This window comes from Paecilomyces variotii (assembly GCF_004022145.1).
Source record: "Paecilomyces variotii strain CBS 101075 chromosome Unknown C8Q69scaffold_1, whole genome shotgun sequence".
Taxonomy (NCBI): domain Eukaryota; kingdom Fungi; phylum Ascomycota; class Eurotiomycetes; order Eurotiales; family Thermoascaceae; genus Paecilomyces; species Paecilomyces variotii.
Genome location: NW_021167140.1, coordinates 1679375 through 1694681, shown reverse-complemented (window position 1 = coordinate 1694681; position 15307 = coordinate 1679375). Strand labels below are relative to the sequence as shown.

At 47.2% G+C, this 15307-nt stretch overlaps 3 protein-coding genes across 3 annotated transcripts; 2 read left to right on the top strand and 1 right to left on the bottom strand.

Moving 5' to 3' along the window:
- The first annotated feature begins 981 nt into the window (after window positions 1-981).
- On the top strand, window positions 982-3655 carry C8Q69DRAFT_23223 (hypothetical protein). The gene is made up of 4 exons (XM_028626413.1): window positions 982-1470; window positions 1639-2611; window positions 2678-3004; window positions 3075-3655. Exons 1-4 carry the CDS (start codon window positions 1439-1441, stop codon window positions 3285-3287), a joined length of 1545 nt encoding a protein of 514 aa, XP_028489033.1. The 5' UTR covers window positions 982-1438; the 3' UTR covers window positions 3288-3655.
- A 5953-nt stretch (window positions 3656-9608) lies between these two features.
- On the bottom strand, window positions 9609-11042 carry C8Q69DRAFT_484294 (putative monocarboxylate transporter; the record flags this gene model as incomplete). The annotated part of the gene is made up of 3 exons (XM_028631762.1): window positions 9609-10516; window positions 10605-10697; window positions 10766-11042. The coding sequence occupies 3 exons, from the start codon at window positions 11040-11042 to the stop codon at window positions 9609-9611; spliced, it is 1278 nt and encodes a 425-aa protein (XP_028489032.1).
- Window positions 11043-13029: 1987 nt separating this feature from the next.
- On the top strand, window positions 13030-14256 carry C8Q69DRAFT_440485 (GDSL lipase/acylhydrolase family protein; the record flags this gene model as incomplete). Its single annotated transcript, XM_028628656.1, has 3 exons — window positions 13030-13227; window positions 13327-13950; window positions 14023-14256. 3 exons carry the CDS (start codon window positions 13030-13032, stop codon window positions 14254-14256), a joined length of 1056 nt encoding a protein of 351 aa, XP_028489031.1.
- Between the last annotated feature and the right edge of the window lie 1051 nt (window positions 14257-15307).

Here is a 15307-nt window from a genome sequence, read left to right as displayed (position 1 = left end):
AGCAGCCTTAGTATGCCAGCTAATTCTCGGGCTGGATCTGACGGTCTCACGCATCGACAACGGCAGCGCATCTCCGGGAGTCGTACCCTGCGGAGTCAACTTCGGCCTTGCGTGGATGGCGGCCACTCAGCCTCTGGCTAGCACTCGCCCACCTTTTCGTCTTTGGCCTCGTCGACTGTCCTCAATCCTTGGGAGCGGTTCCTTTTTTTCAAGTCAGCATCACGGACCCCTGGTCGTCCCCATCGCGCCTCCACCAAGATACCCGCACATCGCCAATGATCCAAATCCACTCCACATTTCGTAGAAGATCCGCATGTTCGCGTCCTGTAAGACCCCCGTAATTCGCCGTAACATTTGTCACGATGGGCGGGACGAATCGATGATACTCGATCCTCATTCTTAGACGCGGTTCCTGTTCTGGCTTTCCGCTGCTGCAACTGGTCTGCTCTTCTCTCCGTACGGGAGGTGTACAGCGGCGTCAGAAAAAGGGCTAAAGGACACTCACTTCTCCGTACTGGAGACATCTACGCGGGTCGCACTGGGGCGACCATTATTACTTCTGTCAACATCTCCTAGCTGTTGCTGGCGCGCTTCCTCTCCATTCCTTCCTCATATCCTGTCCAGTATCCCGCGCAGCCGTCTACTACATTCCTCACCTCTCTTCCTCTGACCTCCCCCTTCCTCTCGTCTCTTCAACCCTTTCCTTATATCTCCGGACGCTGTTGCTGAGAAGAACGCTCCCAACCCACGCGACACAGCAAGCTATCCCTTGCATCACAGTCCCGCTCGGCCCCTCTCCAGCGTCCATCGCCACAGCCGCTGCTAAAGTCGATCTGATCTGGCCGGCCGCAGCAGAATAGCAACGGAGGTTTCGTCTGGCAGATGCTCCCTCATATGCGAGAAAGAAAACCTGTCGCGATCTAATCTACTTCCCGCACTACGATTCTGCGCCTCGACTTTCCCCGTACACCCTTGAACGGCTATCCGGGCGATCAGTCATCGTGGTCTTGTTGCGACGCCTCACTGTTTGTTTTTTTTTTTTTTTATTATTTCTATTATTATTTATTCTTTTCTTTTCTTCTACGCCACTATCCGCACGGGTTTTTCCTGTCCCCTTTGCATGGACTTGCACGGTGTCACTTTTCTGTTACCGAAAAAGAAAGGGTTTGCGATTCTCCCAACGGCGACGCCTGCAATCAAGACTCGTTTCCACGACGCAGAAAACTTTGGGAGCTACGTTTGGGAACCGGATTGTACGGCAGAAATCACAAGGCCGCGCAACCAACGTCGATAAGAAGAGTCTTGAGTCGGGGGCTGCAGATTGTTCTGAAACATTGTATATTGGATTTAAGAATAGAGCAAGAAATACTGGTGAAAGCGTCTCCGTGGATGAGCTCGGGGAAGACGCTGGCCTATTGATCCCGGATAGACTGGCGGGATGGGGACACTGGGAGCTGGAACAAGGCCCAGGTTTGTGCTCCTTAAGATTCATTGCTGCCAGAATTTCTATTTCTACACTTGGCGACCCGTTGTTTCAGTTTTCAGCTGGAATTCTCCTGAGTCTGCGATTGATTTGTTGAAGGTCGCGCCATCTTTGATGTTAGGATCATCCATGCTAACCGAAATTCCGTCGATTAGAGATTGTCTACCATCAATAGGCTTCCTGGAGTTGGAACAGATCAAAAAAGACGGATCTAGACCTCTCCAGAAATATCCCACCATGGCCACGACAGTTGGGGTGTCAACAGCACCTCTTGTTAGTCCTACGTCCATATATTCCGGCCCACCACCACCTTACTCTTATCCATCATCCACCAGTTCGGCGCCGCTACAGTCAGGATACATATCCCCGCCCGATTCGCGCAGAGCTGTGGAAGACGAGAAGGATCAATCGCATTCCCAACCTCAGAGGCAATCTCTGCCTTCTATACATGAGGCTCTGGGCAATGATAACCCTCTACCATATACTGGGCCTCCCTCCTCTGGCCCGCCTTCACAACCGGCCCATCACGCGCCTCCACCGTTACCTGCCAACCTGATATCGCGGTCCAGCGTGGAAGGTCCTCCAGGTCCTCCCAATCCGTTTTCGAACGGCTCTACATCGGCTCCATACCTGCGAGAACCCGCTTACCCGTACCAAAACGGTCAAGCGGGATTGTCCCAGGCGGAGGCCTCCCGCTCCAGCCTCGCGTCCCTCAATAGCCAAGACTCAAGGAATCCTTCCCTCCCCTCTCTTAGCTCAGGGAAATCTCCAACCCAAAGCTCGAGAACTGGTGCCCCATCTCTTCAAGTTTCCCAGACATCGTCCGCCTACGAGTATAGTGCACAAGGCTCAGTTGGGTCTATGGCCTCGCCTACCACATACTCTCCTTACAACCAGTCCTTTTCATATCAGTCACAACCCTCCAGCGGTACTGGGTCGTATCCTTCTGCTCCATATGATAGTCGGCCTTACACTGGAGTTCCTTGGAAGGCCGGCGCGGCAGAACAACATCGCATGGAAGAAATGAAGAGGAGCCTCGTGACTCGTCCTGCCATGCCGGGTCAACCCCACAGCGATTCCGTCAAGAGACATCTTGATAGTTATGATGTCGAGACTTCTCTCAACGAGGTACGTATCCAGTACGGTCTTTTATTCCGACTTTTCTTTCCCGCAAGAAGAAGCTAATCATAGTAGATCACCGACGTAAGTTCGCGGACGCTGGAGTTCTCGCGTCACTATGCCGCCAGGGCCCATCAGACACAACGCTCTGGTCCAATTTTAGGGTCTCTTCCTTCACTGAACGAGATTGATGAGCTATTGCAGCTCCAGCGTCGTAACCAGGACGCATTGATCCGGATAAGAACCGCGGTCTTGAATCAGGAACATGCTCTCGCAGAGCAAAGACAGCGGCAGGCTTTCAAAACGGACAGTCCCTATGATGATGATCATGGTGGAATGTATCACGATGAATTCAAGGGGGCTGGTGGATTCGCAGGTGCTGACCCCAAAAAGCGACGCGGGGTAGGTCCTTTTTCCTATCTCTCTCTGCCGTTGCATTTTCATTTTTTTGTCTAACTTTTTCTGGTTACAGAAAGCTGCTCCTCCAGGACGTTGTCATAGCTGCAATAGAGCAGAAACCCCCGAGTGGCGCCGTGGTCCGGACGGTGCTCGGACTCTTTGCAACGCTTGCGGTTTGCACTATGCGAAACTCACGCGCAAAATGGGTGCTAATAAGGCTTCTTCTTTGGGTTCGAATCTGAAACCGAAAAGTGGTCTCGACTCGGCATCTCCGACACCTCACTAATAATTTTCTGTCTCATTTTTGGCGTTCTGAAGAGGGTTTAATTTAGAAGCATACGGGCGTTCGTTCAGATCCTTACTTCTTTGGCGGTCAAGTGCCTCAGTATCCCGGATATTGTTGCGGCCCTGCTAAGGGATGCGGCACGGCAACTATGGGTACGAAGGCGCAGAGTGCATTGATGATTCCTGCTTTGCTGGTCCCTGCGTGGCGCCCTTACGTTCTTTGATTTCAAAATTTACCTGTTCCGGTTGTCATTTTGTCGGGGACGTTATCGCGTTACAAGATTCCCCCTGTCCACAGCGGATTTTGTGTGTTTTTTTTTTGCCCCTTATAACTGTGTTCCTGATCTGTTATATCCCCTTCTACGTTGATATGCCTAGCTATTTCTCGTTACCCTACATTCTACCCTGCTGAAATTTTCCACCCTGCATACAAGATCTACTCCTGTGCGCACGTTTCGTCTCGATTCCCCCGTTCTACTTTGACCATTATACCCCACTTAAAGTATTTCTAATTGTTCAGTTCATGAAAAAAAATGTGGCAAATTCTCATGTCCCGCGCCTCCTTGTGTAACTGGAGGCTCTCGGAAGTGATTTTATGATTTTCAAGTACTAGGTGTGCTGGGAGGCAAAAATTAAAATTGGGTTGCCTAGTCAAAAACGTCTGTGTGTCTATCGCCGCTTTTACCGTCGTGATTCAGTCATATCCATATTGTCATTGATTGCATCATATAATATAAATGTTATTTGTCTCAGTTTGTTCAGAGGAATGGTTACTCGTACCATCTGCCTTGACGATGAAAGGGAATGAAATTCTTGAGGCAGGATTCATGACCCTGGCCACGTTCAACGGTCCTGACAAAGTGCATCCAAAATCAAAGCGCAGATGCTACTGCGTGGTCGATCGCTGCAGATCTCCGGGCTCAATCCTTTTCGCCCCAGAGCATCAAGGATCGTCAATGTCAATCGAATTCGATCGTTTTCTTTAGTCGTTTCGTGATCGCGATCATCTTGTTCTAAAACGGAAATGTTCCGCTGCGCCCCTATTCTTCTCACTCGGAGTCACTCCAGCCTTCTGCACTAATTAATCATTGTAAAGTAATTATACGATCAGATTCTCCAAGTCATTTCGGCTCGAAAGTTTGCATACGCTGCTGAGGACACTTTCATCTCTTCCTTTCCGCGGAGATGCGGACGCTTTGGCGCACGGAGATCCACAACCGTATCGATCTGATTCTGATCTCTTTTTTTTTTTGTTTTAATCTCAATTCGGCGGTTAACACTTCCCGCTAATCAACATAGTAGTATTATTACGTTCCTCAACGCGCGGGTGAAAAAAGAATAATGTCTAGAGTCCTACGGTTGAATTTTAATTATTCTCCACCTCTGCGATCTCTGAATCGAACAATAGCCCCGTTCAGTGACGCCCCTGACACGGCTCGAGATTGGATGGCTTCTCTGGGAACGTTTTATTTGTATGCGATTTTGTTCTTCTGCGCCGCCACGCCCTATCATTTTCCCTTCATTCGTTTGCTGCCTGAATGATGACATGGTTCAGGTAAGAGGCACCTCAATAATCATAGTACGAATGCTAGCTGTGACTATCATTAATTAACTACACGCTATCTGATCTCAAGACTCAGAGACTATGATTACTAGCTCTGGGTGTTAGGATTTAGGCTGATTCCCGTGATTCCGTTCGAATAATATCTAGGGTATGTAGTATTATTGATCACTCCTCTACTTTACTTTACGCACACCATGACGGAAAAGTTGGGCGTCCTGTATTACGTATTACGCTGTGAAGTAGCGCAGAAGTTTCAGTGCTCAGCCTTCAAGAGAGGCTGATTCGGTTCGTTCGGTTAGCTAGCTAGCTAAGGAGAAGTTCCCAAAAATAAGCATGCCTGGCGATATAGACGGCAAAGACAGCCGACAAGGTGGTACAGAACAAGCAACAGTATACGCATCCAGAACGTCGCTTCGAACGACAGCAGAGTTCGCGGGAATTATTGGGAACTCAACGAACAACCAGGCTAACAGAATCTAGTTGAAAAAAAAAGGGAGAAAGACCGCTACTTAGTTGGTCACCAATCACGCTTTGACAGATCAGCTCAACACCGTCGCGTCGTCACGAAAAAAAAAGAAGCCTGAACAACGATAGTTCTTCTTCTTCTGAGTACACGAGATTCATCATATGATGTGGCGGTACTGCTGGTTTTCTCGACTGTTTTACTCTTACTCCACTTGGAATCTCAGATCAGATCGATTTATTATTATTATTGATGCTCCAGCACCACACCTGTCAAAATGGGTGGGTGGGTTAGTCTTCCGGCGATCTCGCTTAAAGGCGAACTGCATCACCAAACATCAAAGTCCATCCATACATCATTTCGACCATAAAAGTGAGCGATATAATAATAATGATGATGATGATGATGATGATTACCGGCCCGCTGGACCGCTAGTTGCAGCTCGACCGTTACGGGAAGATCAAACAACCTTTACTATTACTATTATTGTTATTGTGTGCGTCCCTCCTTTCTCTGTAAGATGATTTCACCGACTGCTGGCTGGCCATGTCCCGTGTGGCATATTGTTATGGACCGGGGAAGAATGCAGCCGAGATGAGCAATCCTCGGAAACTTTTTCTGATGTGCCTGAAAATCGCAGCATCGTATCGGAATTCTTACAGAAACCGGGAAAATGTCTGTGTAGTTTGGATCTTGAGCCTAGTCTCAAGTAGGGGAATTCGGGGGTCAAGACAAGCCAACTGTGAAGAAAAGGGGGGTACCTTTCTGGTCTAGTGAGGGGTGACGTTACTGAGATAGAGAGATCAGGGAGATCTTGGCTAAGTATCTGAGTTCTGAACGAACTAGTAGATCCAAGCCCATTCCGCGCCGTTGGAGTTTGAACAACATGGATGGGCGAATACGGCCTTATCCCCGATCAGGAAGGTCAGACCTCCCCCCGTCTCAACTCTTCACATCTGATCCCAGATCGGACCTCTGGACAGCAAGATCCGGGCTTGATCGGCGCCCAAAATCTCTTCACGGAACTGTGCAGCCGGCTGGCGCGCGCGCCAAGGTGAGTTTTACCAGTTGGCCAGATTATTGGAATCGGCAGCTAACCGGGCGTGGCGTGCTCTAGTGAGATATCCGGGATGGAAGATCTCGATCATGGAAGTGGACATGGCTAAACCCTCTTGGGCCGGAAAAAAAATAAAATAAAATTTGAACGGCCAATTGACTTCTCTAGTTTCCTGTCCGGCGATCTCGTGTTTTCTCGGAACCGCCCTCGGGCCTCCTGAGCGGCCATCTCTTCTGCACATCCTAAATCTCCTGGTCCGTGGACGTTGGACGCTTAGTTGGTTACCATCGTCTTTTGTTATGGCCGCCGTTCACATGATCTACGACTGTCCATGGCCTCGGGATTGCCAAGATTACGTCTGGCCATAACCTGTTTCTGATAAGATGGATACAGGTAATAATCATTAATACAGACTGTCTTCCAATGAAAGGTACAGTATCCGAAAGGCAACGTCCTGAAAGTACTCGTTGTAGCGACAATAATACGGTCATAACCCCGCTCGTTCATGGACTATACACTGATTATTGAAGATCAAATGCGGAGGGATGAATACTAGGCTCTTTCGGTCAACTGTCGGATGGAGGCTAGGGAACATAGCCAGCCATGCATGTACTTGGTTCTGTATTACTTGCGCCGGAGATGAACGGAGCTGTATGCTCAGTCCTCTGAAGGCAGAAGCCACCCCGATTAGTTATGTCGTCGGACTTTCGCCGCAGGAACATGAGAGGGTTCGTGCGGCGTGCAGCCTGCAGTTTCCCGGCCAGACCTTACTTTGGAATCTGTCATACGCAGATCTCGTGCAGCTCCATATGCATCTCAGCGCCAGCCATCCGGTGAGACCGCACCGTTGGAAGTGGTCTGTTCTCTGATCTCAAATGCCGGCGACTCGGGAATATGAGCTCTCCAGATACGTACTGTACTGCACATACGAAAGTCATGGACTTGTCTAGAATGTCCTCATCAACCGTCGCTCATCTGGCAGCAACAACTGATGACATTGTAAGCCAGATACGTTGGATTGGACTGAGAGCAACCAAGACTGGCGTCATCAACTGCGTTTCCATATGGACCGCAGAACTGGTCCCTGGCCAGATAGATTCCTTTCACGAAGAGGACGGCTTACTAATACTCTCGCAATCAACGAACTAAATAATGCAACCCAAGACAACGAAGCCTGCACTGTGCAGGGCGGTATAAAATAGTTATGCTTGATCGATCAAATGAGGCTTAGGGAAAGATGCATGGCACAGTGTCACGACGACATTACCTACCTTACCTATCGCAGACATCAAGCCCATACAGAAGCGTAGGAAGATATTTCCCTACCTCACGGACCCTCGCACAGACGCCACCCAAGCCGAGACAGCGGGAGATAGATAACTTCTACCGTTGAAAAGAGGCGACGACTCAGTGTGGGTATTATTCGCATCCCATACTCTATAATCAGCAAATAGTTTCTTGAGCTGGCTCAATTATCCAAATCATGTGACCTGTCAATAGGTACTGCTCCGCACTCCGTAAGTACATACAACAAAGCGCCGCCACGCGAGTCCGACAATAATAATATGTACATCAAATGGACCTTGTCTTTTCGTGGTACATAGCGGGGGGGGGAGTTTGTCGATCTTTGGATCCGCCGATGTCATATCAGACTCCAGCAGCAGCCGCAAATGTGATACTTTATATTACAGTCCCCCTTGACGGGTTTGCACGACGGCTCGTTCCGTGTAACTATACCAACTCTGTCGATTGCCAAGCGCACTAGCTTCTTATCTGACACATCAAACTCCAGGAGGCGTGGGTATGTGCGCTCGAGCTAACGCTCAAAACGGCTTGACGGGGGGGATGGGGGGCGGTATAAATGTCGAAAATGAATGAATAATGATGATATGTACTCCGTACTATTGGTATGCGGCTATGGTCCGAGTGCTCTGTGATATGTACGGAGTAGATAGATAGTTAGTAGTTAGATGTTTGACAGCACTGATCGCCTAACTACCGTAACTGGACAGGTAGTTAAATCGGTAAAGCTTCAATTCTTATGATATTTCCCGAATATGGAAATAATCATCGACCTTGCCACCGGGGTCCAGCCAGATCATATCTCAGATTTAGCATAATAGACTTTTCCATAGTCTCATCTGTTTTAGAGTTAAGGGTGTTAATAGTTACAATCACAGATACCGCGGTTAATTTACGTGATAATAATTTCTCTAAGCGGGGGTCAGCTTTATTTTCTATCATATGATACCTAGTTAGCAGGTACGTATGTACTTGATAAATTGACTAGAACAGTTTTAGGATGATAAATTCGTCGTTGGTAGTAGTAGTGGAATATACTAGATCTACGGTATTATCGAGGTGCATTTAGGGACCAATAGTATAAAAGTAGGCTGTCAATTGTTCATAGCGCGAATCCATGAAGATATGGTATACGTATGATCTAGAAAGCCATAAACCGTCGCTAGTCTATGTGTATATCGGATATAAACTCCTGTAATGCAAAGTAGATTGATGATGTTTGATGACTTCGTTGCATAGTGTAGACAGTAATGCTCAACTTTTATACTATTCTATCTATATCGATATCGGTTCTATATGTGTTCGTTCTATGAAAGGACGTTTTAAGTAGTCTATCGCACATCGGATACATGAGAGCTAATCCTTAGAGCATCCGCAGCTTGCTCACGGGCACGTCTAGTGGATTACATTCTCCAAAGAATAGAGCCCTCGTTTTGCCGCATGCGAAAAATATAACAGCAGTCGTAGAGTCACCATAATAAGTCAGATTCTGTCGTGTCGCGTCAAATGTTTTTGTCACCGGGAAAGGCTTCGTCGATATCTCATGTTGTTATCCTTCTCGCGAAAGGCTGCATTTCCAAGATTGTTCATCATGAAAGTGATCAAAAGGTCATGTTGATGCGTTCCACGTCGTCGTCGTGCACCAGCTGTTAGGTATATGGAGTAGGTCGATATCGCACCTAGTTGGGATGATTACACACGTCAAGACTCTCGGTCTAATCGATCAGTCTCTGAGTTGAGCACTCGATCCTCGGCTGGACCTTCCACAGTTCTTGAACAAAAACCTCCGTCTTCACGGCTGACTGAGAGCCGTGTATTAATCCGACCATATCGGTCGCGCTCATAAAAGTCAAATGTCGTTTGAACTGGTACCCCAGTCATATCAAAAACAGCCGGTTCAACCTTTTTAGACGCCGTATGTAGTTGCCCTCCCTTTCTAGAATATGACCTTCAGGGACCAACCTCGACTGATTACGCGGGCGATGACAAACGCAACAGTCGCCGCTAAATAAAGTATCCCTCCAAAGAGCATAAGACCGCCGTACTCCCCGTGATCACGTTGTTGGATGGCACCAGCGATGGGAATACCAGTCAGTGTTCCGATACTGGTAATCGTGAAGGTTGTCCCGTTCCTCTTGCCATAATCCTCTGTTGCGCACACTTGAGAAATGCACACGGGGGTTAGACTGATAGCTGCTCCGCTCCAGAAGCCAAAAAATACCGCATAGCAGATTATGGCTGCTTCATTGCTCCCGGACGTGTACCACAGAGCTAGTGTCAAGATCGAACATATCGAAGACGTTAGTATCATAACGTTGAACCGGCCTAGTTTGTCGGCAATCAAACCAGGGAAGAAGCGCCCTGGCACTGCGCCAAGATTCAGAAAGATAATCAGAGAATAAGAAAGCGTATCATCTAGGCCGGCGTACACAGCGTATGAGGGGATATATGTGTACGGAATAAAGACTGCGAATTCGACCAGGAAAATTGCAGCGGTTGTCGAAGCATATTTGACATCTCTTAATGCTTTGAAATCGATGGACATACCCGCTTTCTTATTGAGCGGTAGGCGTGTTTTGAGCAAAAGACATGCCACTACACATACGACCGCACTGAAAAGTGCAATGATGCGCATCGCCCACGGGAAGCCAATCTTCGGAGCCGCAAACAGAATGATGATAGGAAAGATGACGCCGCCCAGTCCCCCGGCGGTACACGCAATACCGGTCGCGTAGCCTCTGCGAACATTGAACCAATGGCCGATGGAAGCTATCGCTGGGTTGAACATTGCGCAGGTCGAAATACCCCCGAGCACGCTGAACGATAGGAAGATCTGATAGTATTCTGTTGGAGTGTTAGGTATTTCGATACATGGAAGCATTCTAGGCGGCATCGAAAGCAGGCTGACAGCTAGTGTTGTGGGGATACGTACCAGTGCTGAAGCTCAAGCATATCATCGAAGCAACTATACCGACAGATGCTGGAATAAGAAGATACTTTGCACCGTGTGCATCGAAGATTGGCCCTACAGAGGATAGTCAGATGCCGTGTTCTCTGTTAGATCCGCAAGTTGAATTCAATACAGTTACATACCGACTTGTGCACCGCAAAAATAAAGGAAAAATCCAAAAGCGCCATATATCCAGCCGATACTTGATGCAGAATAACCCTTCAATTGATGGCTTGCCGTCCAAGCATGAAGTACTCCAAGGGTATTCAGCAGGCCCATCCCAGGTAGCATAGCACACCATGAACCGAGCACGACGAGCCATGCTTGCAATCCTCCTTCAGGGTAGTCTTCATTGTCAGAAACTTCCGATGTCCCTGCTGTCTCCAAAGGAACGACCTCCGGAACTTCCTTGGTTGGCATGCGCAGCTCACAAGGGTCGGCATCCCCTTCACGAAGAGATGTCTCCAGCATCGCATAGATTGGCGGTCTAGGAAGACGCCTGCCTCTCTACTTATGATGCTGGCTCCGCTGTAACGGGTACTCGATCGCAACTGCTATAGTCAGGAGCAATAAAAGTTGGCATCGTTGAAGGAGTAACGTCTCTCAGCCCCGTTCCGCCATGGAGTAGCGAAATATGAGATTGCGGCAATTGCAATGCTGAAGTGCGATCATTCTTCTCGACGAGAGGCGTACTGGAGTTGGAGATTCAAAGCGTTGTCCGGTAGTGGATGCTCGGAGGCCGTGGGATGCGAGAACACCGACAGATAAGCTGTAGAGCTTATCAGTTGACGCAATAAATTAATAAGTAACCAAGCCCAACAACAATGTGGGCTTCTTGCATAGTTAACTAATAGGCGATGTGAAAGTATTTCCTTCTCGATTTTGAGTGGCTGAGTTCAGTCCCACGACCAGAAATAAAGAGGCCCTTTTTGTTAGCAACACATAAGTGGGGAACGGAGTTTCATTGTCTTCGATGCGGATACAAAAATGGGGGTGAAAGAACTAGATAGAATAGAAGTCTTGTGTGTGGAATTATATGATAAACTAGGACCACAGTATAAATGGACGTCACTCGGACGCTCTTTTTGCATATTTCTCCCTAGATCTCTAATACTCTGCATAAGACAATAGTAATTACAAACGAACTGTCCAAGCTGCAGTCGATAATCTGGGTTTAAAGTATATTGTCGCGCCAAACACATCTACGCGCCTTAATTCTTACATACATATGTCTAGCACATTCAACCGCCCAGTGGATTGTGATTATAAGGCTACACGGCGAACCTTGAGAGATAGACTAGTCCCTCGCAAGTGCAGTATCAAGCAAAAATCATCAGAATTTATCACATGGTATATTAACTAGGAATGGCGTCTGCTACATAGTTTTGTCCTAATCGATGAGCATTCAATTTGGTCGCTACTGCCTGTGGGACAAGCTAATGTGGTGAATTGTACATTTACTCCTAGAAACGATACGCATCACACTCCTGGATACTGTCCTACGTAATATATTGAAGAATTGCTGCCATTATTCCTACGAAGGTATCCGCGAATACATTTCTGCAGTATTATAAAGTACCTCGGGTTAACTTGCAACAGATTTCTAATGAGGAGCGGCCAATTTTCCGACTGCATCTCTCTAGGGTAAGGTGGAACTTGCAACAGCAAATTCATTGCTCCTGATTTCATACTCCGGCGAGTTAGATAGCAGCAGGCTAAAAGTCCCTGAATACCTATGAAAATGATAATGGCGCGAGTATGAATCCCCATTTCTTTTATCCAAGTCATGGGGTTTTAAAAGAAATAAAGTAAACACATAACCTCGGCCGGGAAATTAGGCATCAAATACAATTTGCCGGAAGACCTCCCCGAGATTCCTCTGAAGTGCTTGGCACTATCCCAGCAAATGACCATGAAATGAAGCCTCAGGGGCACTGTCGTGTATATTTGCAGTCTTGCAGGGGCTCTAACGGAACCGACCTCCTTGCCATCCAAATGTTTCCATGACCGCTGGAACGAAGAAATCGGCATCTTTGTGCGCAATACAAAAAGAAAAAAAAAAAAAAAAAAGAATATGCTCTCTGGAGTTGCGTAGTCCGAGTTCACATTTATCCGGTCTTTATCCTGAATTCTCAGATTAATGCGGAGTCCCCGCATTTCGTCCAGTCTCCCACATGATCAAATCTGTACTTCTTGCTGTCTACAGGTAAGCTGAGCACATAATCTCCATCTTCTACAGGATTCCAAGGAAGAATCTTCCCCACGTATTGGAGTGGAACATTGGAGTGCGTCGGGTTTTACGGGAAGTTGTTATTGCGTATATATATATATATATATATATGCCCACGAATATGGAGCTCGATTCAGTTTATCCTTTATTTCAGACTCCAGTTACTGTATCGTCACAATGCATCAAATTCATTATATCTCTTGGGTTCTATCTAGCTGGGTAGCTGCCACTGCCGCTCTTCCAAGCACTGCTTGGAATTTGAAGTCATTCAAGAGCCTTGTCGCCTTTGGAGACAGCTATACAGATGAATCTCGACTGGATTACTTTGCTAGTCATAATGGCTCCGCACCACCAGTGGGCTGGGTCGACCCAATTGTAAGCAAAAATCTTCTTTTGATCAGCTCATGATTTAGTTCCTTGATTCCATGAACGACCAGTGAAATGGTATGTGTTTTGACAATTGACAAATTACAGAATAACGATACAGCATCTGGTGGCTACATATGGCCGCGGTTTGTCGCAGATTACGCGGGCGTGAACCTATACGACTACGCTGTCGCTGGTGCCGTCTGCTCTAATTTGATAACACCGCGGACATTCTCAACAATAAAAGCGCCATTTCCTTCAGTCCTAGAGTACGAAGTACCCGCCTACATTGCGGATAGCAAATATGTCACACAACCTGGCCAGAAGTTCCTTGACATTCCTGCCCAGGAGACTGTATACTCAATGTGGATCGGCACCAATGATCTAGGAGTTGATGCCTTCCTCTCCGACTCGCAGGTCGCAAATAAGACAATTTCTGATTACATCGAATGCGTATACAGTGCATTTGACCTGATCTATGCCAACGGCGCTAGATACTTCGTTCTGATGAATCTTGCTCCTCTACAGCTCACGCCGTTATACGCCACGCCAGAAAAAAGAGATAATCAATATTGGCCAGACAAGCCGGATAACAGAACTGAGATTAGCTACCGGATGTGGGAGCAAGTCATCCTAGTAAACGAAGTGTACAAGTACCGGACACCTTTTGAGCTTCTTGTCGCGAGAAGATATCCCGGGGCACATTTTGCCGTGATGGATATGTACGGACTAGTAAGTCGCTGTTTTTTCCTTTTTCTTGGACTTGCGCAAGCAAAGTGAAGGGTAGCTAACGCACGATCACAGATCTCTGACATTTATAACAACCCGACTGCATATTTGAACGGTTCTGCACCAGCCAATGTCACCGGCTACATTAATCATTGCAACATCAACGGCACAGATTGTACGAGGATGCCAAGTCCTGACTCTTACTTGTGGTTTGATGAGCTGCATCCGTCGCAGCGAACGGATCAAATTATCGCAGAGAACTTTATAGAAGTCGTTAGAGGGAAGAGCAAGTGGGCGACGTACTGGTGACCTCTGCAACGAACTCTGCATCGATTCCACTACTCGGATGGAAATCCTACAATCGGTGCAATTATTTGACTGCAGGGCCTCGTTGAAGAATCCGTTGATCCGAACACTCGCCCCTGCTATGCCAATCTTCTCGTAGGTATCCCGATACTCGGATGTGCCTTTCCATCATTCCAACGTTTTCAGGACGAGAACGCATCTAGCGTATTCGGAAAACTAGTCTCCAGAGACCTGAAAATATCTTGTGGCACGGTCAGGAGTCGAGAACGGTGAAAAAGTCGAAAGTAGTCTCTCTACGTTAGATGGTGATGATGGCAGTGGTGATTATGATATTGCGTCAACAATCATTCTATCTAAGCAAACACTTAACTAACATTTTCATGTCATTCTCTCCGAACAGATTATAAAAAGGGTCTAAATATGTTATTACAGTCCCTGCGAATGAAGTCTTAACCACTCTGCATTATTCGGCGTATAGAATGAAACGCTAGCTCATAGCCTAGAAAGGCAGGCTTAGCTACCCAATTTTCTTGCAAAACCTTAAGACCAGGCAGAAATGACTTAAGATCTGTCGGAAACCTCCCGTATCTGCCTAATAAGCGAGTACTACGTATTCTATTAGACATCTTCTTTGCATCGACTATCCCTCAACATTTCCAATATGAGGAGGGTACGGCGCTTTATAACCAAATCCGTATTCGGACGACAGTACTCAACGTTCATCACAGAAATTCCGTCAGAGAATATCCATATCATCTTTATTTTTCTTTCGGCGCCGGACCAAATATGCTTGTCTCTGAGTTGTAAACACTTATACGCTTGTTTCCTCTCGTTTCTTAATGCTCGAGGAATAAGCCTGCCTCAGCTTCTTCAACGCGAAAAGCGGCCAACGTTATGCCCTAATGTCGAGATCGAAAAACGGCCTAGAATAAAGCTACTCCGCCAGATTCAAAATAAACGTTGGAGATATTGTGATGAATGCTGGAACCTCCACCCTCGTTCTGCATGGCATAGTCCACGGTTATACCATTTTCCAAAGACATATCCTGGTACT